We start from the raw sequence: 23,507 nt of genomic DNA, 5'->3' as shown, positions 1-23,507 counted from the left end.
TAATTAGTGGGGAAATAAAAAAAGAATTGCTGATTGGTATTGGACATCCAGAGAGAGATCATATTTTTGTAGGTTATACGTTGACAGAGGGAGGAAATGTGAGCTTAGAAAGGGCAGTTTCATGGCCTTTCGTAGGTTGGGGATGAATAGGGGTGAGTAATACGTAAATAACTCGTAATTTCATGGATTCATGATCGAATGGATGGGGTGAGTTCAGAATCTTTTGGTCGCTGCCAACTGCCAAACTCCTCGATGGCGCCGCCCACAGCCCGGGGTGATTGCTAACATTAACGTGGGTGATTTATATGAGCCCTTTGCAAAAAGGTTCGTATATAAGTAGCCGACAGGTAATTTATTTTCGAATATAAACCCTTTCCATCATGTGCACTAGGTTTGTACTCGTTTCCACTGATGGTAAAATATTTCGTTGGTTTCTCATTTATTTTTAAAGAAATAATTATAAATCGAACATAAGTACTCACCTCAGGGTGCCACATTTCCCCCGCATTAATAATTAGACAAATAAATTATTGAACTGCAAACGATTCTCCATGACATGAAGGTATTGAAAAATATGAATTTTTGCTGGTTCGTCGGAGAACTCTGCTCTTCTGCTGCTCAACTTCAGGTCTCTGATCTTCAGTGTCGTGCTGAGAATGGAATTTATAAATTTTCGTGAGAAATGTGGAAAACCAATTTATCAATCTTCAGAATTTATTTGTCTTTGATCTTTCGTGTCCACAAAAATAAATTATTACTACAATACTTTTCCCTTTCGGCACTAATCAGTTGATTTTTGGAGACCAGCTCTGGTTAAAATACGAAAAATGTTATGGTTTATTGAGTGTTAGGACAGTTCGTGGAAATAAAATGGTTGTGGTCTAGTGATACAATGAGGATCCACTTAAGAGAGAAGTGGTTACGATAATAAATAGATTTAAACTTCCTTTCGGGCTTCGTTCAGGAAAGTAGTGACCGTACGAGGAAAATTACGAGATTTTTTTACATAAAAAATTTTCAAACGAGAAACTTCATTGCAATATAGGTAATAAAAGTCAAAAAAAAAAACGTAAAAAAAACAATTTCTGCGATTTTTCTCGTTTACAAAAAAGATATTCTATCAAGTCCAGAATTTCTCCTCTGGCTCACTGCATTCATCCACTTCTCCTCTTAATTATCTTTGAGTTTCAACATGAGCCTTAAATAATTCAACTAACTAGGGAAAAATAATCTATCTCAATCACACTCATCAATTTGGCTTCTCGTCAGATTTGAAAACATATTTAGACAGCATTCCATAGACCATTCCCACAGTGAGACTCCCGACAACTGCTCCTTGTGCAGCTACTCGAAGTTGCACCAGGAAGAAAGCTGCTCCCATATTCTTGGGACGAGTCCGAAACTTGTAGACTCCGAATGCCGCAGTCCCCAGGAAACCACCGATTCCTGGAGGCGATAAAAAAATTTTTACTCATCACCTACAGTGCCAGTTACATAAGTTATTACACTGGATTTTTGATTCTGTCTTACCCACGAGTAGAAATGGATTCTGCTTGAGCCTTCGGATGGCTGCTGCAGATCCGCTCTCGTCCAGGATTATCTCCTGAGCAGTCATTATGGAATTTTTTTGCTGTTTATTTTAAGCTCTGCTATTCTGAAACGACAGGAACGCGCATGAAAATGTGGATTAGAAAGAACTAGTGATTTTTCTGAGAAAGTTCAGTCGAGATTTATTATTATTTTTATTTTTATATTTCATTGTTCATGATGAAAAACTTGAATTTTGCATTAATCCCACTGGGAATAGAAGAAGAATCCTCAAAATTTATCAAAGAAAGTGCTAGATTTTTCTGTCCAATCTTATCACATGTCTGGGAACACCAATTGTCAAGTTTGCGATTGCATCATACATGGCAAACAATGTTTAAAAATTTCCTTCGTAAAATATCGACGTTTGAGGTCGTAAAAACATAAAAAGCGACGAGTATGATCATCCAATTATCCTGGAGAATGGAGCAGTTCAGTTCAAGGTCATGAAGAACATCAGCGATGTGAAGGTTAGAAGTTCTGACTCACAATATCTACTTTTTATTCTCGCAACAAAGTGAAAGACCTCGAGAAGAGCGATGTGATATTTAAAATATTTTCAGTGATGAATTGGCAATAATTTTGAGGATTTCTCATTCATTAGTATTCATGCTTTGCATATATGAATATTTTATCACCTCATACATACCGAAATTGTTCAGCAGGTTGACGATTAATCCAGGTAGCTCTTACATATACCTTTTAACACCAGCTGATAACTATCCTTTGACTTTGACGTGATACTTTCGACATAAGTCATGCGACCAAATTCTCCCACTGACCAATAATGACGTTCCTTTGGGCGGTTCGTTTGCGACTAACTCCCTTAGCTAGAGCGGACGAGCGTTTGGGGTCTAACAGACGTGCAGCCGTGCAGGTTCTATTGCACTGAATGGCCGGAGCTCCCAAGGTCTCCCAATGATTGGAGGTTATAGATTTTCTCACGTTAGATACATCTAATGGACATAAAACTTTAAATCGATTTTTTCTTGTGGAGAAATCTTTCAATTTTGTCACGCAACTAAATTGAATAATTAGCTATTAATTTATCAACAAAAAAGGGGACAAAAATTTTTCAATTAAGAAATTCTCAATTTTTTAAACTTATTATCAAAAATCTGATTGATTGACTTCCAAAAACGTTGAAAACTGATTCCAAATTGCCAAAAAATTCTCTCACACATGTAGCAGCTACTGGACAACACTGGACATTGTATCGTAGCATAATGTTCTCCAGCATGTTCTGCTGATCACAATAGTCGCCCGAAATCAGCATTAATCATGTACATATAATTAGAGCATATTGAAAGTCGAGCGTGCCCTCTCATACGTGATAAGAAATTACGTAAAATCACGCGTGTTCGCTACGAAGTAACAGTTTCATTCAACGATTAAATTACTATTCCCTAGTCAAAGAAATGGCTGCCCAAACCTACTTCAAATTTTTCAAATCTCCTGCATTCAAAAATTTCGTGAGTACTCCCAACAGCCCTAAAAAAAAACGTAATTTGATTTTAATCGACATTTGCAGACGCGGTCTCTCAGCAGCGTAATCGGGGAACCTAAATTCATAGGGATAAACACAACATTCACAGATGCGTTGAAGTTTGTGAACAGTGAAAGCTATGAACCGATACCAGTTTACAGAGTTTTATCATCACCAAATTGTCAAGTATCGCAGGCCGATGCTCAGGTATTATTAACAAAATCTACAATTGGGAGATTCAGAATTTCCTTTATGAGTTCGTATTTGTTTGTTTCAATCAGATTAACAATGACTTGCTGTTGAGAATGTACGAATCGATGGTGAGACTTCGAACAATGGACAAAATTCTCTACGAATCCCAAAGACAAGGGCGCATATCGTTCTACATGACCAGCACTGGAGAAGAAGCTCTGCAGATCGGCTCAGCCGCTGGTTTGACACTGGAGGACACTATTTATGCCCAGTACAGAGAGGCTGGTGAGATAAAAATGTTAATTAACAGTTTCTTGAATTATTTATAGAAGATTACTCATTTTTTCATGAATTTTTCATGAATTATGAGGCCAGGGAGTTTTTTAAAATGACGACAAACTTTAATAATCTATGTTCTTTGCTGACACAATTAAAATTAATTGATAATTAATGTTCTTCGTTCTATAGGTGTTTTACTATGGCGTGGATACAAATACTCTGAATTTATAAATCAATGTTACGGAAATTACGAAGATCCCGGAAAGGGTAAACAGATGCCGGTGCATTATGGCTCAAAGAAGCTGAATTACATGACTATTTCATCGCCTCTTACTACTCAGCTACCCCAGGGTATGTCATGTAGAATGTTTCTATTGAACTTCAATTAAAAATGATCATTTCGTTCAGTGAACACTTTTTTTCGGCAGAAAAACCTAATTTTATTCATTTTTTTAAATATTAAATTATGTTGCAGCTGTGGGGGCCGCGTACGCCATTAAACGAGCGAAAAAAAACGCCTGTGTTGTCTGTTACTTCGGAGAAGGTGCAGCCAGCGAAGGTGATGCTCATGCAGCTTTCAATTTCGCAGCGACTCTAGACTGCCCTATCATCTTCATCTGGTGAGTGTATCACCAAATGGAAATTAACGAGTTAAATTGACTTAAAGAGAACTGATTATCCAAACCATTTCTTTTAATTCGTACACTTGAATGTGTTCAGCTATTATCCTGAATGTTAATTTATTCCCAGTCGAAATAATGGATATGCCATTTCCACACCTTCCCCAGAGCAGTGCAGAGGCGATGGAATAGCGGCCAGAGGCCCAGCTTACGGTATAAATACTATTAGAGTCGATGGTAATGATGTGTTTGCCATGCATCATGTCACTCGAGTGGCTCGAGATTTTTGTATTAAAGAGACAAAGCCAGTGCTTATCGAAGCTATGAGCTACAGGTAATTAGTTGTTTTCATATTTATAAAGAAATTAAAAAATTGTTGGACTCATCCATTTGAAACCGAGAATGGAATTTTAATCTTAATGATGAGCTGTTTGTCTTATTGAGTTTATGCGACTAAAAAATACTTTTCAAATGAAAATATGTACTTCAGAGTCGGTCACCACAGCACATCCGATGACAGTTCAGCTTATCGTGGAAAGGATGAAATCAACGAGTGGAGTAAAGAGTCACCAATAGCTAAACTTCGTCAGTATCTCCAGAATCATCAACTGTGGGATGACGAGAGCGATAAAAAACTCGAGGTATCAGTCAGAAAAGAATTTTTGAGGGAATTCGAAGAGGCTGAGAAGAAACTTAAGCACAATTGGAGGGAATTGTTCTCTGATGTTTATCAGGACACACCATATCATATCAAGTACGTGTCATACATCCCTTGATGGTAGATATTTTCTTCGCACTTCTTTTGTACTTTTTTCAGGAGGCAAATGGCTGCCATGGAGCGTCATCTGAAAGAGTACCACGAGCACTATCCTTTGAAGGAATTCCAAACCTCGTGAATCATCATTCGTATTTTTATTTTTTTACAAGTAAATCTAGGAAGTTAATCATTAGGTGATCATTCTGGAGATGGTAACATTTTATACGTCCGGTTTCGTTAGATTTTCCGCCATTTCCTGATATTTTTGTAGCCTCATTTCTTTTCTGGCTTCGTCCAACAGGACGTTGTGAAGGAGCTTCTTTTCGAAGGGATTGGGCTGTTCTAGACCAGGATATGGATTTCCTATAACAAAAATAAAGAATATTCTTTAAAAAATGTGCCTAAAAACATTTATTACTTAATTTAATATTCGATAATTTGATTGGAACGTTGGAAAATTGGAAATAATTATGGGGAATTATTTAATTGACTTCTTGACGAACCTCTCAACTCCAGAACTGCCCTTTTATACCAACGCCCAGGAGAATCCCTTTGTATTTTGTGCATTTTCGTGTACGAGCTGGTGTAATCCTGATATCGTGGAGCGAGAACTTTGAAGAGCTTGTGGACCAGTTGTTTTTCAAGTATATAGAAATCCGCTAGCTCCATTGTCTCCTTGTGAGTGGGGCCATGTCGAACAGCCTCAGAAATCAACTACACCCAAAACCCCATGTCACTACATCAAGTATTAATTCCCATTAATAAATAATTCCAAAGACAAAACTTACTCGATCGACATAACCTCGAACCTCATCACCCCGGTTCCAATTCAACTCGATTCTCTCGTATTTCAACAAGGCGGTCAGTGTTTTCTGGATCTTACGCATACGCCCTTCGAGTCCATCGGTATTTCTTAAGGTCCTGTACTTTGGTTGCACATTAAACCTCAATTTTGACACTAAATTATTTACGTTTGCTTGATTCATTTTGCTATTCTTCGGACGTTCCCCAAATGCTAAGTACAACATGAGTTACTATGCGTTGGTAAGAAGATTTCAGAACCTCCCCCTCCCCCCCAATAACTGTGAATTTTTTTTTTTTTTGTTGATTAGATAAATAAAGTCAGTATGTTTCTATAGGGCCTGTCGCCCTCAATTATCGTGATAATAATTTCTCTAGCGTTAATTGATTAGCGAAGCATTTTCTCCAACCACCAATCACTTCATATAGTACATATGGGTGGTGATGACATCGATTGTGATGAGCCACCGGCTAAGGTAAATGTTCATCACCACCTCGTCTTCACCATTCGCTCGTTCTAACGTTTTTTACGCTTCACCGACTGCCTCGAGAGGCATGAAATATTTACAGAATCATTTTTTGATTCGCAGAAGTCATATTCTAGGTGATAACGAGTAGACATACGTGATTATTCAGGGGAGTTTGAGTTGTGTACAGTAGAAAACAGGTTATATCGTCCACACTGACACATTTCCATCGCAATTTGTCTCGGAGAACCTCATGAGCTGGTAATTAATGGGGAACTGTTGATACAGATACGGAAGATGCAGAAAACCCCAACCTCAGTCCTCCAGGAGATGATGGTGAAGAAGGGGGTTGTTCCCAATTACGAGCTTATACATGATGGCGGTGGATCTCATGAAAATACGTTTACTTATAAGGTGATGTGCGATGGATTATTTGCCGAAGGAACTGGACGATGCAAAAAGGATGCCAAGCATACAGCTGCTGCCAACATGCTGGACACTATCGTCAAGCACCAGGGCTTGCTGTCACTGCCAGCGTCTCCAGCCAAATTCCCCGTGAGGTCTCCTCCACTACGGCCGAAGCCTGAATCATACATTCAGGATCCCAATGGTCCTTTTGTGAATGCCATTGGGGCCTTACGAGTACTGAACCTTTTTGTTTCAATGAAGTATCTGAGTATTTGAGTCGTCTCCGGAATTTTATGATATTCAGGGCGTATTTATTTTATTTCAGGACTTATGTGCTGACAACAAACTCGAGGAGCCGGTATACAACACAGTGAGTGACGTTGGTCCACCGCATGCTCGAATATTCACAATACAATGTGCAGTAGCCAGTTTCCGCGAGGAAGGCATATCAACGACCAAAAAACAGGCTAAACATTTGGCTGCAAAAAAAATGCTACAACGCATAACCGAAGTTGCTGATGATGCCAGCAAGTCGAGTGTCATATTGCTCCTCAAGAGAGCTGGAACGCTGGACGATGAGGTGAATGCTGTCACTGAACAAGTTAAAAAACTGTACAACGATCAGAAAGGAATCACAGCCATGAAGCTGAATCTCGGTGCTAAATTATCAACTTTCCACTCCAATTTAAAAACGAGTTATTCCGAGTGTGCGATCGAATTTACAATCGAGAAATTAAAAGAATTCACGGATTTGTTTAAAGACTGCAGGAAAAGGGAGGATTCCTTGGAGTTTGAAGAACTCAGAGTACAGTTTCAGGAGCTGTTGAGTCCTCTGAATATTGGAGTGTACCAGGGAGTCATTAGTGAGAATTTGCAATTGCTGTCGTTGGATACGACACCTGAAATCATTGAGATTTGCTCGGGGAACGAAGACGCGTGGAAACTCCAGGTGCAAGTTTATCTCAAATTAATCGATCATCTCATCATCTTATTTTCGTAAAGCTTGAGTTTGCGAGAGCTAACATTGTGATGAAATACTTTCTTTTGGCCAGAGGAATTAATGTTTAGACGTTGCGTGTTGTCGTTCGAATGTTGGATGACATACTTCAACTGTTTTTGATGTAAGGTTGCAACTTACATTTTTCCCTCGGGATTATCTGTCAATACTAGACAAATATGTGGGCTAATGTTATCGAAAATTGTGTCAATACCACATCATATATCATGAAGGATCACTTTCATGGCTTTTGTTATTTTGATAATTAATAAAAATATTATAATTTCCTACGTGAAGATGTGATTCTTTTTATTTTTCGTTCACAAAGAGATCGGAAAATATAGGACATAAGTGGGACGAAAAAAAGTTTTTGGGCTGTGGTTCAACACCTTATTTTCAATAGTCTCATTCCTATATTTTGCACAAATGACACTTAAATTTTTTACTTAATATCACACAGTAGAGCGACCCCTCGAAGCGTCCAATGTCGAGGATTATGATCTGTCTCAAAGTCTATCGACCCCACATACTTGAGATCGGTCCTCTGGGGCTTCCGGTAAATGGGGCACTCGTACAATTTCGGGTCTTTCCCCGCTGTCGTGTTAATAGCGTAAATATAGATGACAGGCATTTGTTCGTAGAGAACTTTAGCCTTGCTCTCGACCAATTTCCCCGACTTACGATCGAGGGACGCCCCCTCGAGGAAGAGTCCATGCACGTAAACCCCCTCCTGCACCTGCTCCCTGATGTCCTCCTTATTATACCGAGTGATCAGATTCTGAAGGACCACAGAGTCCAGGGCCCATCCTTTATGCGCCCTGGTGACTTCCTGCCTCATGGCCGTGAGGAAGCCCTGACAATTGAAGAACCCCGTCATCCAGAAAACATTCGGTCTGCCATGATTGCACCAGTGCCGGAACTGTGCATCCCTCTCCAGAAGTTCAGTGTACCAGAATCCAAGAGTCGCCGATTCCCAGGATATTTTCTGCCACTTCTCTGGAATTCTCGCATCGTACATGGAATCCAGTGATTTTTTCAGCCCCTGGGACATCACGATTGTCCCGTCGATGGCTAGCTTGAGATCCGTCAGGGTGGAGTGTACCTCGGCTATGACTCGTCTCATCCTGTCCACCTCCTGTCGTAAAAAAATATTCATCGGTAGCAAAGCTCCCATTCGTTGCAGCGCATCCCTAACATCGAAAGGATTGTACTGCTTCGGTAATTTTCCCAGCATATCGTCAGCCAGTCTGTAGACAACACTCTCCCGAGTTTCTCCCCCCTGGGAGCCACCCTCCTTCGGCTGAACGTTGAGAATAGTGTCCAGGATGCCTTTCGCTGTGTTTATCTGGTAAGTTATATCGGCGTTGGAGTGCAGGCCAAAGACTTCAGGTGTGTCAGTAGCTGGGAGATTATTGATGTACTCCATGTACCCCTGGATTATCCGAGTCTGGGGGACTTTGTATCCCTTGTAGAACTCGAACCCCGGCCTCAGGAGAACGTCACAGAACCAGACGTGGGTGAACGTCGTCAGCAGTCGTTTGTCGAAATCGTCTGTGACCCGGCCGCCATATTGAACCTCTCCAAGCATGTAGCATACAGTAGGCCAGGACACGCCCTTCTTGGGATCCATGTCGTCCAGATGATTCTGGATGAACTGAACAGACGCTGCGAAATCCGCCTGATTGAATTCATAGGGAATATTCCAACCGAGAGGGCCAAATTTCCTCCTCTCCTGAACGACTGTATGAAGAAAAGCAACGGCGTAGAGCAGGGGTGGCCACTGGGATTGGGTGCTATAGTCGAGGATGTCCTGGGTGACGCCTTGGTAGGTCCTTTTGAGACTCGCACGAATTCCCTGGGGAGGCTCGTTCGTGAATTTAATGGCCATTTGCAGGAGCCCGATGGGAAATTGAGCGTGGACCTCGGTCGTCAACCACAGACGAAAGGTCTCGTGAATGTTGTCAGCCTCCACCAGAGTCTCCATGGCTTCGGTGCAGAATGGCAGGGAGAGGTGAGTATTTTGGAGGAGGACCCAACCCCCAGTGCTCATAGCGTCGGTGATTAATTTTCGAGCGATGACTTCCTGTCCCTGACCCATGGAAACCGCTCGCAGGGTCAGGGCTTTCAGCTTGGCCAGTGCTGTTATCGATGGACTTGGATCAGATCCTATCGAGAGAATGCAGATCAGGGGAGTTTCTGGTTCTGATTCAGCCCATGTAGCGTCCAGATCAAGAATCTTGGCTTCGCCGTAGTCCTTTCCGAGGGACTCAACGATGTAGCGTTTTGCTTGGGAGAGAGTTCTGTCAGGACTCCAGGATCTGATCAGCAAGAGCTTCCTGAAGACATCCAGGCTCTTCTGATAACCGCAGGGCAATTCCTCTTCTTCTGGTCTTTCCTTCTCGTACCAGAGCCGCCATTCACGTTCGGAAAATTCAATTTTCGTTAAGATCTCGGAGAACACTTCCAACTTGTTAATCTCCACGAGGTTCAGCCAAGTGATGTCCAGGATCCAGCGGAAAGGCTTTGGAGCTACTGCATTCAGATCTAGGGATGCTCCACCCTTGATAAACGCCATGAACTCGGCGTGGGATATGGCTCCTCGATGACAGTCTATCTTCATGGCTAGCATGAGAGTGAACAAGGACTTGTGACGCTCGTAGAGACTCCTCAGGGTGAATCCCCACACCTCGTACGTCAAATGACCCAAAATAATGTCAATTCTCTCCGACGTTATGTTGCTTTTCGTCGATTTGGTGATCGAGTTATCGAATATGGTGAGAAACTGCTTCAACGAGTTCTGGTACATGACGTTGACGTTGCTCATCTCGACGATTAGGAAGTACAGAATTGAACCTCGAGCAGCAACAGCACGAAACTCTTCCCTGGCTATCGTGATTTTTTTCTCAGTGAGGGCGGCAACCTGAAGTTTCTCGTTGACAGACTCAGCTGTTGACTTGGTCTCCCTCAGAACACCGATGAGAGCCTCATCATCGACGAGAGACCCCTCTGAAGAGGTCAATCTATGCAGCAGAGTGCTCTCCAGATCCTTCATGGATCGCTGATTAGTCATGACGGACTCAAACAATGCCACACGTTCCGCTTCAAGCTCGGATTTCTCCATGAGGATCACTCGACCCAGGAGCTGATCCTCAAGGCCTTGCATCGTCACTGTAAAATCGATTATCGATGTCTTGGCTGATGTCTCAGGACTGTAGGCGGGATTGGGGAGCTTTGTCGTTATGTAGAGCATGAACCCGGGCATTACATCGCACTCCTTGTCCCCGACGATGACCTTTTCGATGGATCCAGACTTTATGAAGTTCTTCTCGAGAACGTTATCGATAACTGGGTCAAGCTCCTCATTGACATCTTCGATGAGGAGAGGCCTTCCCAAGGACAGACTGTCCTCCAAGTGAGTCCTGAAGTACTTGTGATTCAGGGACGTGATCTGCAGCTCATTCGAGGTCTCTTTATTCTTTATCCACATTTTTCCCTGGGTCTGAGGATCGACGAGCAGTGGATACGATGATGACTTGGTGACAATCAGGGCATTTTGAACAGAGAGTTCATCGTTAGGAAGTCCCTGAAGCGTCCACTCCGATATTGTTGAAGTATCCACCAGCATATTGATGATATTCAAGTCCTTGGTAAATGGAATGGCTCGAGTTGTCAAGATGTTCATCCAGCAATTGACAAGACGCGATCGGTATTGTTGATTGTAAGGTCCGCAGTAAGAGAGAAAGCCAGTCGCCAGGAGGACATCTCCAACGAGTTTTCCCAATTGAATTTTAAACTCTCCGCTTTGCTCGGTCCATCGAATTTTCTCACCACCGAGACCGTTGATCAACGCTGTAGCAGCTGTCATCTTCCTCAGACAGACATTAGCTGCGTCAGTGAGACGCTGTTTTTCGGAGACAGCTGCATCATACTGGGCTTTCACCCCCTGCAGTGCCATTTCTCTTTCGGAGAGTTCTCTCTCAGCATCTGCCAGGTCCTCCATCGCAACTTTCAGCCTGGCTTCCTGCAGCGTGAGATTGGCCTTCAGTGGGAGGACTTCCTTGTTAACCGAGTGGAAAAACGCCATAGCCTTCGTCCACGACAGCAATCCAGCCACATCACCACAGACTCGTCTAGCTGTTTCCATATTGTAGTCCTCCATTTTGAAGTACGGCTGCAGGAGCTCCACCATTTCGTTGTTGATGATATCCTTCGGGTAGTTCTGGAGCTGAAGGAGGAATGTTGTGCTAGCCATCATCTTCAGAGACTCAGCCCAAGACGGCTTTGGACACAGAGCTGTTGCGTCCGGAATGACGAGACTGATTTTCCGCTGGAAGAGAATCAGAACGCAGTCCATGATCCTCATGATCAGGTGTGGGGGACGCCCCAGTTTTCGAACTGTCGCAATGTGCGCTGGTTTGATGGTGTTCAGGGCGGCTTCTGCCTCCTCTAGGGCGGGTTTAGCGGCTTCCAGTTTCTGCTCGGCGAGGGCTTTCTCCTCAGCGATATTCGCGACTAGGGCTTCTGCCTTCTCCTTGACTTTCTGCACCTGATTCTTGAAAGACTCTGCTTGGGTGGCTCTCTCAGTAACTTCCAGAAGTACTGTCTCTGCTTTTTCTGATGCTGTTACCAACTCCTGCTCCATCACAGCGAGATCGCGCTTCAGGAGTTCGACGGATATCGAGGCCTCCTCGAGTTTAGCTAGACCAGTGTCCATCCGTCGAGCCCCTTCCCCCAGCTCGTGTTGCTTCGATCGATAGATATTTTTGTATCCCCCGATGAAATTGAGATACGACTTTGGGGTGACGTGGGTGGCTCTCCTGAATCGCTGGAAATACTCGGCAGATGTTTCTGAAACAACGTCTTGAATTGATCCCAAAGCAGCGACGAGTTGTTTCTTCACTTCGGGGCTGCATGCTATTTCGAAATCATGAAGAAAGTGATCAGCAACGAGTACCAGGGCATCGCGGGGCCAAGGCTGGAACCAATCGATAGTACAGCCAGATATTAATGCTGGAAATCTCTGTGCACGATTCCGAAATTTTTCGCCAACGGGTGAGAAGCAGAAAACAACGTGAAGATTTTGACAGGTTCTCTGGAGGAAGTACTCCATGACGACTTCGTTATTGAGAGTTCTTTTTGGATTCTCTCGTTTCATGATCGGCGTCAGTTCCTGAATGATCTCCGTCTGTTCGTCTCTTGTGAACAGATTACTGATAACACCGGAGCTCAAGATATTATTTAAATACTCGAGGAAGCCCTCCTCTTTGATATCCAAATCCGTGAATATGAAGGTCGTGCCTTTACCCTGTCCTCCGCAGGACCGATAGAGGAACTTCAAATCCTCGAGGAAGTTGGTGACATTGTAGGATCGCGTGAGGGTGATTTGGAATGTCTTGTACCCTGCGATGAACGACGATAGCTTGGTGAGACTCTGCTTTCCAGAGCCACCAACACCTACCAGCATGACATTCCCACGAGGATGTCTGATGACACGTGAGACTTTCACCAAATGCAGCATTGCGTCTGGGAAAAATACCAGGTCCATTCCTGCGCCTCTTTGCATTTCATTAAACTGTGCGAGGAACATCTCCAGTCTATCTCGAAGTGTCTGATCATCGAAGACCGGCTCGTAGACCTTGGGCAACTCCATATCAGCGTCCTCACCCTCTTCTCCGGTTGGCTCCGGGGCATCTCTCATGAAGTCCACGAATGCTGGATTCTTCCCCATCATCTCGGTGTACTGTTCCCCCAGGTATTCAACGACGATGTCATTGACCTCCTGATCGAACCAGTTTTTGTCCGCCTGAATGGTGAAGCGATCGCTGAAGACTCGGCTGCACTCGTGCCGCCACAGGAGCATCAGATGACTCTCCTTTTCAATGACAGTTGACAACGTGCCAATCATGCCCTGCCAAATTCTCGATAAATCCCGAAGATTGAAGACGTAATGGAATTTCGCTGGCGTCGGCAGCAATTTTGCCCTCGTCCTCTGCCAGAGTAGTCTCGTCAGAGGCACCATCTTCTTGATCAGCATTCTCACTTCCGTTGAAAATCCCCTCTTGGCATTGTAGTGACCCTCACCCAGAACACTAAAAATTTTATCGATCGATGAATCGTTGGGGAGGGTACAATTGAATATGCAGAATTGTCTCTTCAATCTGGAAGGAATGTCATTCCTTCCGCCTCCTGGTTGACCCATAGCCCCCAGAAACGTAACATCAACGATAGTCGTGAAGTCTCCGGGTTTCTCCAACGAGTAGAATCCCTTCATGTCCATCGTCTGGCGGACGATCTCATTGGTGATCTGATCGCCCCACTCATTGATCTCTGGGAGATTGATGTCGTCCACGAAGATCAGCATCTTCTTGCCACCGGGAGGACCAAAGGTGTTGCCCATTCTCTTCTCTACGTAGCTCTCAATGGTCTTCTGGAACTGATAGGGAGTCGTTGCTGAACTAAAGTTGAAGGATCTCCCCAGTGTCGTGTCAGGATTGGTTCCCTTCATGTAAGACTTCATCATGACTGTCTTCGCTGAGCCCTGTTCACCGATCAGCAGTACCGCTCTGTCCTTCTTACCGATCATGTCAATGAGATACTGAATCCTCACGTTGTCAACAATTGGCACGAGAATGCTGCTGTAATCTGGTGTTGCATAATCAGGATATGTGTAATTGGTGACGAGTGTTGTCCAGGTGTCCCACTTGCCCTTGTCATTCACATAAAAATCAAAAATTCCGGCTTCCGGGTATTTCTCGGACTTTGGCAAGTCCAGACTTCCGAAGTTTGTGCTCAAGTACTCGTCGAACTTCAGTCTGTCTGAAGTCTCGAGTAACGCCCCGATGCCCCAGATCTGGGCGAATATGTAGAGGCGTTTTAGTCGCTCCCCTGTCATCGGCTGGGGCTTGTCCCTCTCATCGTCGTCATCATCGACCTCCTCGGGAGGTACTTCCGGTGGAACCATTCCCTCCAGCAGACAAAGCATCTGCCTGACGATATTAGTCTGCAGTACTTTAATCGTCAGCACCAGGGTCTGAGTGCACCACGTGTAGATCTGGAGGAACGACTCGTCAAAGGCTTTCTCGAGGACGTTTTGTTCAAGTGGAGTTCGGTTCTTCAGCCACGCGGTAACCACGGGCTTCCAATCCAGTCCGGAGGAGCTCATGTAGACCATACCGTTCCTGGAGACTGTCGCAGGGCTTGCGTTGTCGATATTATGAGGCTCAAATATAATTTTACAAGTTGGGGCCATTGATAGACGATCACCGTTGGCCAGTGTCAGGGTTTTATTGTCATCGAGCACTGAATTCAAGTTTTCTATCCAGATGCTGTCCACTGGGCCGTCAAGAACCAGCCAAACGTGCTCATCCTTCTTCAACTTCAGGGTTTTTCTCCAGAGAGCGGAGAAAATTCCATCTGTCCAGTCATTCGTGGCTACATCAAGCCGTCCAAACATCTGTGCTGCTGTTATACTCTTGGGATTCATTCGCATTTCCCGGTGACAAGCTCCCATTTGAGTGAGGGCCTTCATCAAGGTGTGGATGCAAGTGGTTTTGCCAGCACCTTCAGGCCCCAGTGTCATAATTCCATGCCGGACGCGTTGAGTCTCGTACAGCTGAATCAGCTTCAAAACCCAGGGAGGATGGTACACGAGACCGTCTTCCTGTACCTGATTGTCAATGGCTGTCTCCAGTTCAGGATAGGACGTCTTCTCCAGCGCTTGATTCGGGAAGAGGTCGGCTACCAGGGAAATGAATAGCGGCTCGTCTTCGTCTATTAATTTTGACAGATTCATGTCTCGCAAAACTCTCATTACAATGGTACTCTCAGTGTCCTTGCTGTTGACCCTCTTCGCCGCCCCCAGAGTCCTCAGAACCGACAATATATTCCTCAATCCAAAATCGTAATGAACTTGCTTGGTCAGCTGTTCCTCACACAGTTTATAAAGAGTATAAAACTTCCTGGCGAGTGTTATGTTCTCCAGAAATCCACAACTGGCGAGCTTCACTCGAATGATGATCTGTCGATCTGGAACCATCATGGCAACTGTTCGAAACTGTATCTTCAGATTTTCTGGAAGTTCCTTTCTCCCTGCGTAACCGGGATTCATGGTGATGAAGATTCCGAGCTCCGGGCACATCTCTATCTGATCACCATCAGTGAAGATGAACTGCTTCTTCTTCTCTTTCTTCGCTGCCAGGACAACGGCCACTTGTTGGGCAGCCACTGAGAGTACTGGCAGTTCGATTCGGTTGAATTCGTCGAAGCATCCCCAGCTTCCGCTTTGAGCCAGACCTTTGTAGATTCTTCCTAGGCCTCGGTAATCCATCTGGTCGGAGCAGTTGAAGACTACCACGTACTTCGCCAGGGTTTTTCCCATATCTTTGACGGTCTCCGTCTTTCCAGTTCCAGCGGGGCCGCAGGGGGAACCCCCCATCGACATCGAGAGGGCCTGAGCTAGAGTTATATAACATCTGTCTGTGAGAGGTGTGATCACCAAACGCTCCGTACATCCCAAGTATTCATTCTGATAGATGAACTGGACATCTGTGATATGAATGTTTGTTTTGTCCAGGTCTTCCTTGAAGTAGAATCGACACTGTTTCAACCACTCGAAATCGGTCACCGTCCGCACGTTGAGCCGGCACATGGTATCAAAAATATCTCGTTGATGTACATGAATTGTTATCAGTGTCTCAAATTTCGTTCTCTCAATCTTGGTCAAGTCTCGGGTTGTCTGGTCAATCAGAGTGTTCAATAATTCCAAAAATCGATTGTTCGTCTCTCCCATGATCTTCTTGTCAGCGCGGGCCTGCATCAGGGCGACCTCAGCATCTCTCGTCCATATCATTTGGATTCCAAGAAGACCGACCTGGGCGGCCATCTTCTCCAGAAACGACAGAAGATTAAAATTTTGATCGTTCATCATAAGATTCGCCTGACGAATAATCGAGTGCAGAGATTGCTGTGACGTTTGTAAAAGCTGCATCAGCCACGTCTCCACCGATCCCTCAGCCCTCACAGCCCTTTCCAAAACTATAATTTCCCCCTCCGACGATACAATAGCTGTCATCTTGTTGTACTCGATGTCATGGAACTTGACGAACCTCGTGTTATCGAATATCGAGAGCAGGTGATTTTGGATCGTGTGGGAGTCCGAGGCCTGTCCAAGGATCTCCAGCAGTGCTGGGTCTGACACGAAGAAAAATCGTGGGAACATCATTCGCTTCTTCTCCAAGTAACCGCTCAAGGACTTCTGACAGAGCTCCAGCTGCTCCTGAAGATGGGGAAGAAGCTGCTTGAGCAGATCATCACCGACGCAGCAGGGGACAACGCCTGGTGTCTCATGCGCCCGTTGCATTATCTTCTGCCAGCTCTTATCAATCTTGCTGAACCTCTTGGCCTCCTTGGGCAACTGCTTAGCGATGTCACCGCCGACGAATACAGCCTCGAGGTAAACCCACATGTTCTGCACCAGCAGCCAACGCTCCAGGATCTCATTCGTATTGGAGAGATCGGACAGCCACTGCTGTATTTGTTTCTTGAACGGTGCATTGTAACGATTCGACATCAGCGATCCCAGAACCATGAGACTGTCCTCCAGCTGGCCGATTGTCTCCGCTGTTGTGTCACCTCGCAGCAGCAGTTCTCCTCTGTTATTGAACGTCATGAAAGTCAATTCGTGTGAAGACCATTCGTTAACGACTTGTCGCAGCTTCGCCTCTATGTCTTTCTCCTTCATCGCGGAGATGCAGATGTCCTCGATATCCTCCTTGTACTTTAGCAACGGTGCCTCCAGGATATTCTTCAGGCAGAATCCCTCGCTCTCTAGATCGAAGGTGTGACCGGTGACTTCCACAATGCGCTGCCAGTGACGAGGTTTCATCGCTTTGTTGGCCATCAACTCGAGGAGCGGACACATGTCGTTGAAGTCGTCTATCGTCTTCTTCAGAGCGAAGAAGGCTGGCCACTCCTTCAAGCCCTTCGGCAATTTTCGACAGCGGTTTTGGAATTCCATGAGTTCATTGTTGATCTCTTCGATGTTTACCTGAGAAAAAAAATAGGGATTAAAAGGTACTGACCTGGTGAAGGACAACGAGCATTACCTCCCCCCAGGGTATGTCGTAATAACTGCTGACTCTGTCAATCACATCATTGTACAGCTTGTATAATTTTTGCAGTAGATTCAACTCCTTCCGAATTTGCGAAAGCTCAGGGTAATCGGTGATGGGTAAACCAAAGAGCTCTTCACCGCTCTGATAAGCCTGAAGTTTTCTCCACATTCCATCAAAACGATTCTGGAACAGAATTTGCCGATCAGAAGCTTCGCGTGGAGTCAATCCCGTCTGCATCGGTCCGCTGGTTCTGTACTCCTCGCAATAAGCTTCATTGTCGATTCGGAATTTCTCCAAATTATTTCTGAGTTCTTCCTCGAATTGCGGCTGGAGCTGCAACAGGAGTACGTGACTCTGGTGGGCCCGAGCCAGTATCTGTCCCCAGGACTCCCGCAGTGTCTCCACCATTTCCAGGCACTCCTGGTCAACAGGCACCTCGTAGCGGGTGACAATATTGAAGGCCTCCTCTATGGGATCGATCCTCAGCTCCATGTCAACCTCCTGCTCCCTGATTTTCTTCAGTGTCTCCATGATGAGTCTGACATCATCCAAATCGCGAATTTGTCGCTCTAGTTTCCTATCCATTTCGTTCATCACCGCGTAGACGTATTCCATCTCCCTGCGATATTTCTTCTTCATTACTTGGCCGATCTTGTGGGTGGAATCTGTAAATCAAACGTTAAATAAACGGGGAACAGGTGAACTGATGACGATAAGGAGTAACGAAGATGAAGACGACAAAGCATAATTACTTTTGATCTCTGTAGACAAACCGAACTTAAGTTTCTCCGTGTGTAGTGCTATTGCCGATCCGAAATACGCTACATCTGATTCAGTTGACAATTTGTCTTCAAGTTCGCTGTGCTTCCTCAAGGTAATTTCAAACTCCGACAAGGATACATTCAGAAGCTCCCGCATACTTCGTTCGTTCTTCCAGAGATATTTGTAAGGTGTCCACTGATCCAAGAACTCAGTCAAATCCTGTCTCAACTCTTGAGTGCACGAGCTCAACATCGACAGTACTTTGACGACCTCCTTATTCTCCATAACCAGACTATGAAAATTTCGTTGCTGTATGGGAAAGCTCGGACGATCTTCAGATATAATTTTGAATAATCGTCGTCTACGGACTTTCGGATCCTCGGGCTCCTCGTCGCGTCTTCTTTCCGCATGCACCTGAGCTCTCATCACCACGTCCATGAGATTTTTTTTCGGTGCCCAGGGTGCCCCGCGCCAGGAACTCTTATGACCCCCAGCACTCCACTGTGCAACACCCTTGGATACCCCAGCAATAGCTTTACCAGCTACAGTGAGTGTCTCCTGCACCTCCTCGAGGCTGGGCTTCACCACCACCGACGGAATCATCAGGGTTGCATGCAGAAGGAACACAGGACGTGGCACCCCCTCTGAATTAATTTCACGCACGAATCTACGTCTTATCGAGTCCAATGAGCTTCTAGTTACTTTGATCAGAACATCAACAACTTTTCGGGAATAATATCTCCGCATTTCAGAGACAGCGTTCTTCACCATTTCCTGCATATTCTTAGAAAGACCACCACCAGTAGCAGTGAGTAACTGGTGTGGATCATCAAAACATGCCCACACAACAGTCCAATCCTGCTGCTGCTGAGATCCATCTTCAGTAGCTTCTTGACTTGGTGGCCCATCACCGTTGGCCAGTTCAAAATTATCCGGTTCACCAGCATTTTTAAAACTATCAGCTGCATTTTTCACCAGCTGCAGGACTTCCTCCACCGCTTCCTCCACCATCTGGCTCCTCCTGTGAAGATCAATTGCTGCTATTCTGCAGGCTTCCTCAGTCTTCTCCAGAAACTCCTCGATGCACCACGGCTCATCCTCCGGTAAAGCGTGGAGAGTGATCTTCTGCATGCTAACGAGCACCTGAAGAATCCTGTTCGCGTACACATCGTGCACTCTGGTTATCAGAACATCGAACACTTCGATCTCCTGTCTGCACTGCTGGCAGAACTCCTCCCACCCTGGCTTCGTCCACGTTAATGTCTTCAGTCCAGGCATTAGGAGTGATGCAACACGAACCAGATGAGGCAGCAACAAGGGTCTCACTTCTAGCTTGACCCTTCGTGCCGTCGAGACGAATTCCTCGATGACTAGTTGCAGGGAATCGTGCTTCAAAGTGAAATGATCTCGTTTGACTAAAATTGTTTTCGCTACGATCGGTATCTCCAGGTTGAGTTTGGCCAGACAATCGGCCTCACGGAGCAGCAGAATAATTCTCCCCTCGAGATTAACCTTGATCCTGTTCATCTCCTTGTCAATAGCAAGAAGTGTCTTCTTCAGACAGTCTTCAATCACCCAGGAATTCTGGTGAGTCCACACTTCAGCAATATCTGTTTGATATTGAAGAAGTATGGTGACAGCGTGATTGTATCGCCTCACGAGATCCCCGGTGAGGGGAAGTGTCCTTAAAACAGGATGACCAGACACGGAATTCGCCAGTTCGTCCAGATGAACCTTCAGTGAATTCGCCCAAGTGAGACGCCCAGCGATTGGTGGTAGGTGTCTGGAGAGGGGTGGATCATCCCGCTGCTTCTTGAACAATTTCAAGGTCCTCTCAATTTCCTTGTCGCAGTACCTGACAACGAGTGAGTATTTCTCGTCCAATTTTGTCAGGGGAATTTTCTTGCTGACTTTCTCAAACCTCGTGAGGAAACGAATGCCCTGAGGCGTCTCCCAGACATCGGTGTAATTTTTCTCAATGATGTCGCCTACATGAGCTTTCAAAGCATCAGTTTTAGACATGAAGACGTCGTAATCCCGGTCGAAGTCGGTGTTTCTTGGATCCAGGTAATCATAGGATTTCCCTGTGGCGACCTTCTTAGCTTCTTCGAAAGCATGGGTCGCCTCCTCCAGGGCCTCCCCCAGCAACAGACCCTCCATCCTCCTCTCGAACAGCTTCTGATAATCGTCGATCAGATCGAACATTGTTAGGATCTTCCTGATTCGTGAACAGAACGAGTCGAATCTTCCGAACACCTGTGTCTCGGAGAAGGAAAACTCCTGTTCCGTGATCGCTGGTGAACAGCGAACTAGTCTGTAAGTCTCCCTGTAAGCTTTATTAAGCCGCAGACAGTGCTTGAGCCGCGATTTAGCTGTGATCCTCTCCAACTCCCAAATGGTCTCCCTGCCCCTGGTCGTCACATAGTCCCTGCACGCCACAATCATCTGATTCGTGATTTTCACCATCAACGAGGAAGTCCTTTCCGAGGTGTTGTAGTACCTGGAGACACTGTAGATGAGCCTGACAGTCTGGAGGAGTGATACCAACGAGTCTCTCATCTTGACTGGATCATCGAGATACAAACAGTGACAGCATTTTTCCAGTGCCTGAATGAACTTGGCATTGTCCTTAGCTTCATTGTAACAATACGTCACCTCGTCCTCGGCATCGACCCACTCTTTAATTAACTTAGACCTTGAAACTTGGAGGCACAGAAGAGACATTTTCACTTCAGTGTCCTGAAGTTTATTAACTAATTGACTAAATTGTGCTCCTCTGCGTTTCCAATATTCCAATTCCTGTTGTGGGCCTGAGTTATCGTTCTCACGTCTCACCTGTTTGCTCTCTAGAATAAAATCTTTTAATTTTTTAATCCATATTCTCACTCGCTCCTCAATCCTGTCGACTCCTTTGGTGGAGACCAGGGCCTTGGCTGTCTCAAAATTGTGGACTTCCTCCACCATTGTCTCACCATCGTCGAATATGTTTCCCTCCTCGAGAACAAGTTCACATACCTTCAGGGCACTGCAGAAAGAGCGAAGTCCTGGCAGTAGGAGACTCTTTATCATGGGGCAGTCTTCCTCCTCTTCACCACCCGGGTGGGCTAGGGCGTCCATGAACACGTGCTCCACCACTCGCTGAATCGTTGTTATAATGCCTACCTTGTGTATGCTGATGACACCAGTGAAGAGGTCCTTCTGAAAGCCCTCCTCCGGCAGTTGTTTGGATGTGTTGATTCTGTTTTTCAAAATACACGTGCACTTGATTCTTCGAGGAAACTTTACTGAATAATTTTTATTCAGCTTCTACTAGATGATCTACTCAGGATTTTCCATTCAATAGGAGGGGTAAATACCGGAACATGTAGATGCAGACTCCTGCGCAAGGAACCTGCCAGCCATCAGTCAAGAAGAGTTTCTTCTTGATTGGTTCCTTCAGCTCCTTTACTTCCTTGGATTTATTCGGTGCTGGATTGCCAGGAGTTCCTCTCGTACCTCCTTTCATGGTCTGCCCCTAATTAATAAGATCACGAGGCTTCAATTACGAATAACATTCGACATTCCAATTATTTTCGTACAGAAAAATTGGCCTCGGGTCAATTAGCCTCTGACTCGAGTCATAAATTCACATGAGTCAGAAAATACCTGACTCCTGTGTGGCCCACGATATTTTCGTCCTTTGGGACTGAAAAGCGCAATGGAACCGAGGGGACGTTAGAATGGCACTTCTCAGTTCCTACCGGAATAAAAAATGAGAGTATCCTTGATCCTGGAATAAAGTACCTGAATTACTGTGTCATTGGGTCGCTGTTCAGGTTCTTCAGTCACCTGGTAGTACCACACAAGGGTTGACCTCATGTGCGGCAGAAAAAGCTGATTTATCTCGTCCAGCATGTCCCCTTCGAAAACATGGTCCATCACCTCGTGACGGGGTAAACCTGTGCCATCCATCAGGAGTTGGAAGGCGAACTCCAATCGGGGATCCATCTCCCCTCGACGGGCCTTTCTCTCGCATTCTTCACGACGTTTCTACCGGACAGACAATCCTATTTATTCCTGTTAATCCTCATTATGACAGCACGAGTACAGTAGTGAAGTTAATTAGTCATTGGTCAGTGTGATCGCCTATTCACATTCCAGGTGAGAAGTATTCATTAATAATTATTGCAACAGTGACTTATCTCCTTTGACAATTTTGTTACCAAATTTTCTCACAAAGCATTCGGTTCTTCCAGTGAATTTATTCTATTTATTAAAAATATCGAACTGCAATGAATGGTATTATGGTAATTGCACTGCAACCTGAACAGCATCATCACTGAGCTCATCATCCTCCTCGCTGGCTTCATCAGAACCGTCAGATCTATCACCAGGCCGCAGGCCCTGTACGAACATATTCACGTATTTGCGTGCTACCGGGCTTTGAAAATCTAACTGGCACACAGAGGCGCGAGGTTTTCGTGTGAAGGCGATAACCGTGACACCACCGCTGTCAGAGGGTGAGTTGGCAAGGAAACACCCTGTGTCTGGTACCAAGTTTCACGTTTTATTCTATTTCATTTTCAGAGACCTGCTCCAGTCGATAGTTTTTCGTTTGGAGAGTAACTGGTGTTTTCAGTGGTTGAAAAACAAATCGAACAGCTCTTCGAGGGTATTTATGACTCAGGATGTTGATTAAGGGTGTCTGGTAGGTGTCAATACTTACAAAAAAATATTCAAAGAGATTTAGTGGCTTCGTTTGATAATTCTGTCGGTTTTTTAGTGATCGAATGTGTCAACTTCGATTTTTTATACGACTTATTCCATCAAAATTTCCACCGAAATTTCTTGGGTTTTTTGGGGAAGGGGCTGGTGATTAAAAAATTCCAGGAGAGGGAAAAATCTATTGTGTGGAGTTAACAATATTTTTTATTTTATTCCTTTGAATTTGCAAAAGAGTCAATAAAAGTCAAAACTCCAGGGCAATATCTACCAACAGTGTGCATGACCCTAGACCTTCGGTTGCCACGAGCATGCAAATCGTGATAGACACCACGCTG

At 45.0% G+C, this 23,507-nt stretch overlaps 6 protein-coding genes across 12 annotated transcripts; 2 read left to right on the top strand and 4 right to left on the bottom strand.

The window, feature by feature from the left end:
* Window positions 1-696: 696 nt before the first annotated feature.
* On the bottom strand, window positions 697-2,379 carry LOC135169441 (HIG1 domain family member 1A, mitochondrial-like). Its single transcript, XM_064134476.1, has 3 exons — window positions 2,237-2,379; window positions 1,531-1,654; window positions 697-1,446 (listed from the first exon to the last, which is right to left on the bottom strand). Exons 2-3 carry the CDS (start codon window positions 1,613-1,615, stop codon window positions 1,250-1,252), a joined length of 282 nt encoding a protein of 93 aa, XP_063990546.1. The 5' UTR covers window positions 1,616-1,654; window positions 2,237-2,379; the 3' UTR covers window positions 697-1,249.
* Window positions 1,725-5,576, top strand: LOC135169424 (2-oxoisovalerate dehydrogenase subunit alpha, mitochondrial). Of its 4 annotated transcripts, XR_010300204.1 has the most exons (10): window positions 2,385-2,515; window positions 2,998-3,059; window positions 3,119-3,280; window positions 3,355-3,550; window positions 3,734-3,895; window positions 4,020-4,164; window positions 4,295-4,498; window positions 4,655-4,918; window positions 4,982-5,133; window positions 5,223-5,576. XR_010300204.1 is itself a non-coding variant. In XM_064134447.1 (9 exons), the coding sequence occupies exons 2-9, from the start codon at window positions 3,006-3,008 to the stop codon at window positions 5,058-5,060; spliced, it is 1,266 nt and encodes a 421-aa protein (XP_063990517.1). In that variant the 5' UTR covers window positions 1,725-2,057; window positions 2,998-3,005; the 3' UTR covers window positions 5,061-5,576. The 4 variants fall into 4 exon arrangements, 3 of the variants coding, with proteins under 3 accessions (XP_063990517.1, XP_063990518.1, XP_063990516.1); XM_064134447.1 differs by lacking the exon at window positions 2,385-2,515 and adding an exon at window positions 1,725-2,057 and having other exon boundaries at window positions 4,982-5,576; XM_064134446.1 differs by having other exon boundaries at window positions 4,982-5,576.
* Window positions 2,344-3,009, bottom strand: LOC135169440 (uncharacterized). The gene is made up of 2 exons (XM_064134474.1): window positions 2,719-3,009; window positions 2,344-2,543 (listed from the first exon to the last, which is right to left on the bottom strand). Exons 1-2 carry the CDS (start codon window positions 2,861-2,863, stop codon window positions 2,344-2,346), a joined length of 345 nt encoding a protein of 114 aa, XP_063990544.1. The 5' UTR covers window positions 2,864-3,009.
* LOC135169434 (large ribosomal subunit protein bL17m) lies at window positions 5,058-5,949 on the bottom strand. The gene is made up of 3 exons (XM_064134465.1): window positions 5,710-5,949; window positions 5,425-5,635; window positions 5,058-5,284 (listed from the first exon to the last, which is right to left on the bottom strand). The coding sequence occupies exons 1-3, from the start codon at window positions 5,947-5,949 to the stop codon at window positions 5,142-5,144; spliced, it is 594 nt and encodes a 197-aa protein (XP_063990535.1). The 3' UTR covers window positions 5,058-5,141.
* On the top strand, window positions 5,827-7,884 carry LOC135169428 (interferon-inducible double-stranded RNA-dependent protein kinase activator A homolog B-like). Of its 4 annotated transcripts, XM_064134457.1 has the most exons (4): window positions 6,061-6,198; window positions 6,313-6,389; window positions 6,478-6,831; window positions 6,923-7,884. In XM_064134457.1, exons 3-4 carry the CDS (start codon window positions 6,487-6,489, stop codon window positions 7,595-7,597), a joined length of 1,020 nt encoding a protein of 339 aa, XP_063990527.1. In that variant the 5' UTR covers window positions 6,061-6,198; window positions 6,313-6,389; window positions 6,478-6,486; the 3' UTR covers window positions 7,598-7,884. The 4 variants fall into 4 exon arrangements, with proteins under 4 accessions (XP_063990525.1, XP_063990524.1, XP_063990527.1 ...); XM_064134455.1 differs by lacking the exons at window positions 6,061-6,198; window positions 6,313-6,389 and adding an exon at window positions 5,827-5,965; XM_064134454.1 differs by lacking the exon at window positions 6,313-6,389 and having other exon boundaries at window positions 6,015-6,198.
* On the bottom strand, window positions 7,837-22,862 carry Dhc1 (Dynein heavy chain 1). Its single transcript, XM_064134381.1, has 6 exons — window positions 22,771-22,862; window positions 22,252-22,497; window positions 21,825-21,982; window positions 18,459-21,706; window positions 17,698-18,371; window positions 7,837-17,639 (listed from the first exon to the last, which is right to left on the bottom strand). The coding sequence occupies exons 2-6, from the start codon at window positions 22,453-22,455 to the stop codon at window positions 8,037-8,039; spliced, it is 13,887 nt and encodes a 4,628-aa protein (XP_063990451.1). The 5' UTR covers window positions 22,456-22,497; window positions 22,771-22,862; the 3' UTR covers window positions 7,837-8,036.
* Window positions 22,863-23,507: the final 645 nt, after the last annotated feature.

Source organism: Diachasmimorpha longicaudata, chromosome 15, assembly GCF_034640455.1.
Source record: "Diachasmimorpha longicaudata isolate KC_UGA_2023 chromosome 15, iyDiaLong2, whole genome shotgun sequence".
Lineage (NCBI taxonomy): Eukaryota > Metazoa > Arthropoda > Insecta > Hymenoptera > Braconidae > Diachasmimorpha > Diachasmimorpha longicaudata.
This window is presented reverse-complemented; position numbering and strand designations above follow the sequence as displayed.

Bases quoted from the DNA above. Each gene is read 5' to 3' on its own strand.
- LOC135169424 (XM_064134446.1), top strand. The intron at 3,281-3,354 runs GTATTATTAACA...TGTTTCAATCAG, and splicing joins TATCGCAGGCCGATGCTCAG to ATTAACAATGACTTGCTGTT. The intron at 4,919-4,981 runs GTACGTGTCATA...TACTTTTTTCAG, and splicing joins GACACACCATATCATATCAA to GAGGCAAATGGCTGCCATGG.
- LOC135169428 (XM_064134454.1), top strand. From the start codon at position 6,157: ATGGGTGGTGATGACATCGATTGTGATGAGCCACCGGCTAAG. The intron at 6,199-6,477 runs GTAAATGTTCAT...CTGTTGATACAG, and splicing joins GTGATGAGCCACCGGCTAAG to ATACGGAAGATGCAGAAAAC. The intron at 6,832-6,922 runs GTACTGAACCTT...ATTTTATTTCAG, and splicing joins ATGCCATTGGGGCCTTACGA to GACTTATGTGCTGACAACAA.
- LOC135169434 (XM_064134465.1), bottom strand. From the start codon at position 5,949: ATGTTGTACTTAGCATTTGGGGAACGTCCGAAGAATAGCAAAATGAAT. The intron at 5,636-5,709 runs GTAAGTTTTGTC...TTTTGGGTGTAG, and splicing joins TTCGAGGTTATGTCGATCGA to TTGATTTCTGAGGCTGTTCG. The intron at 5,285-5,424 runs GTTCGTCAAGAA...TTTTTGTTATAG, and splicing joins GGCAGTTCTGGAGTTGAGAG to GAAATCCATATCCTGGTCTA.
- LOC135169441 (XM_064134476.1), bottom strand. From the start codon at position 1,615: ATGACTGCTCAGGAGATAATCCTGGACGAGAGCGGATCTGCAGCAGCC. The intron at 1,447-1,530 runs GTAAGACAGAAT...TATCGCCTCCAG, and splicing joins GAATCCATTTCTACTCGTGG to GAATCGGTGGTTTCCTGGGG.
- LOC135169440 (XM_064134474.1), bottom strand. From the start codon at position 2,863: ATGCTGATTTCGGGCGACTATTGTGATCAGCAGAACATGCTGGAGAAC. The intron at 2,544-2,718 runs GTCAATCAATCA...TATGTCCATTAG, and splicing joins AGTTTTCAACGTTTTTGGAA to ATGTATCTAACGTGAGAAAA.
- Dhc1 (XM_064134381.1), bottom strand. From the start codon at position 22,455: ATGGATCCCCGATTGGAGTTCGCCTTCCAACTCCTGATGGATGGCACA. The intron at 21,983-22,251 runs GTACTTTATTCC...CTTATTAATTAG, and splicing joins CCAATGACACAGTAATTCAG to GGGCAGACCATGAAAGGAGG. The intron at 17,640-17,697 runs GTAATGCTCGTT...TTTTTTTCTCAG, and splicing joins ACGACATACCCTGGGGGGAG to GTAAACATCGAAGAGATCAA.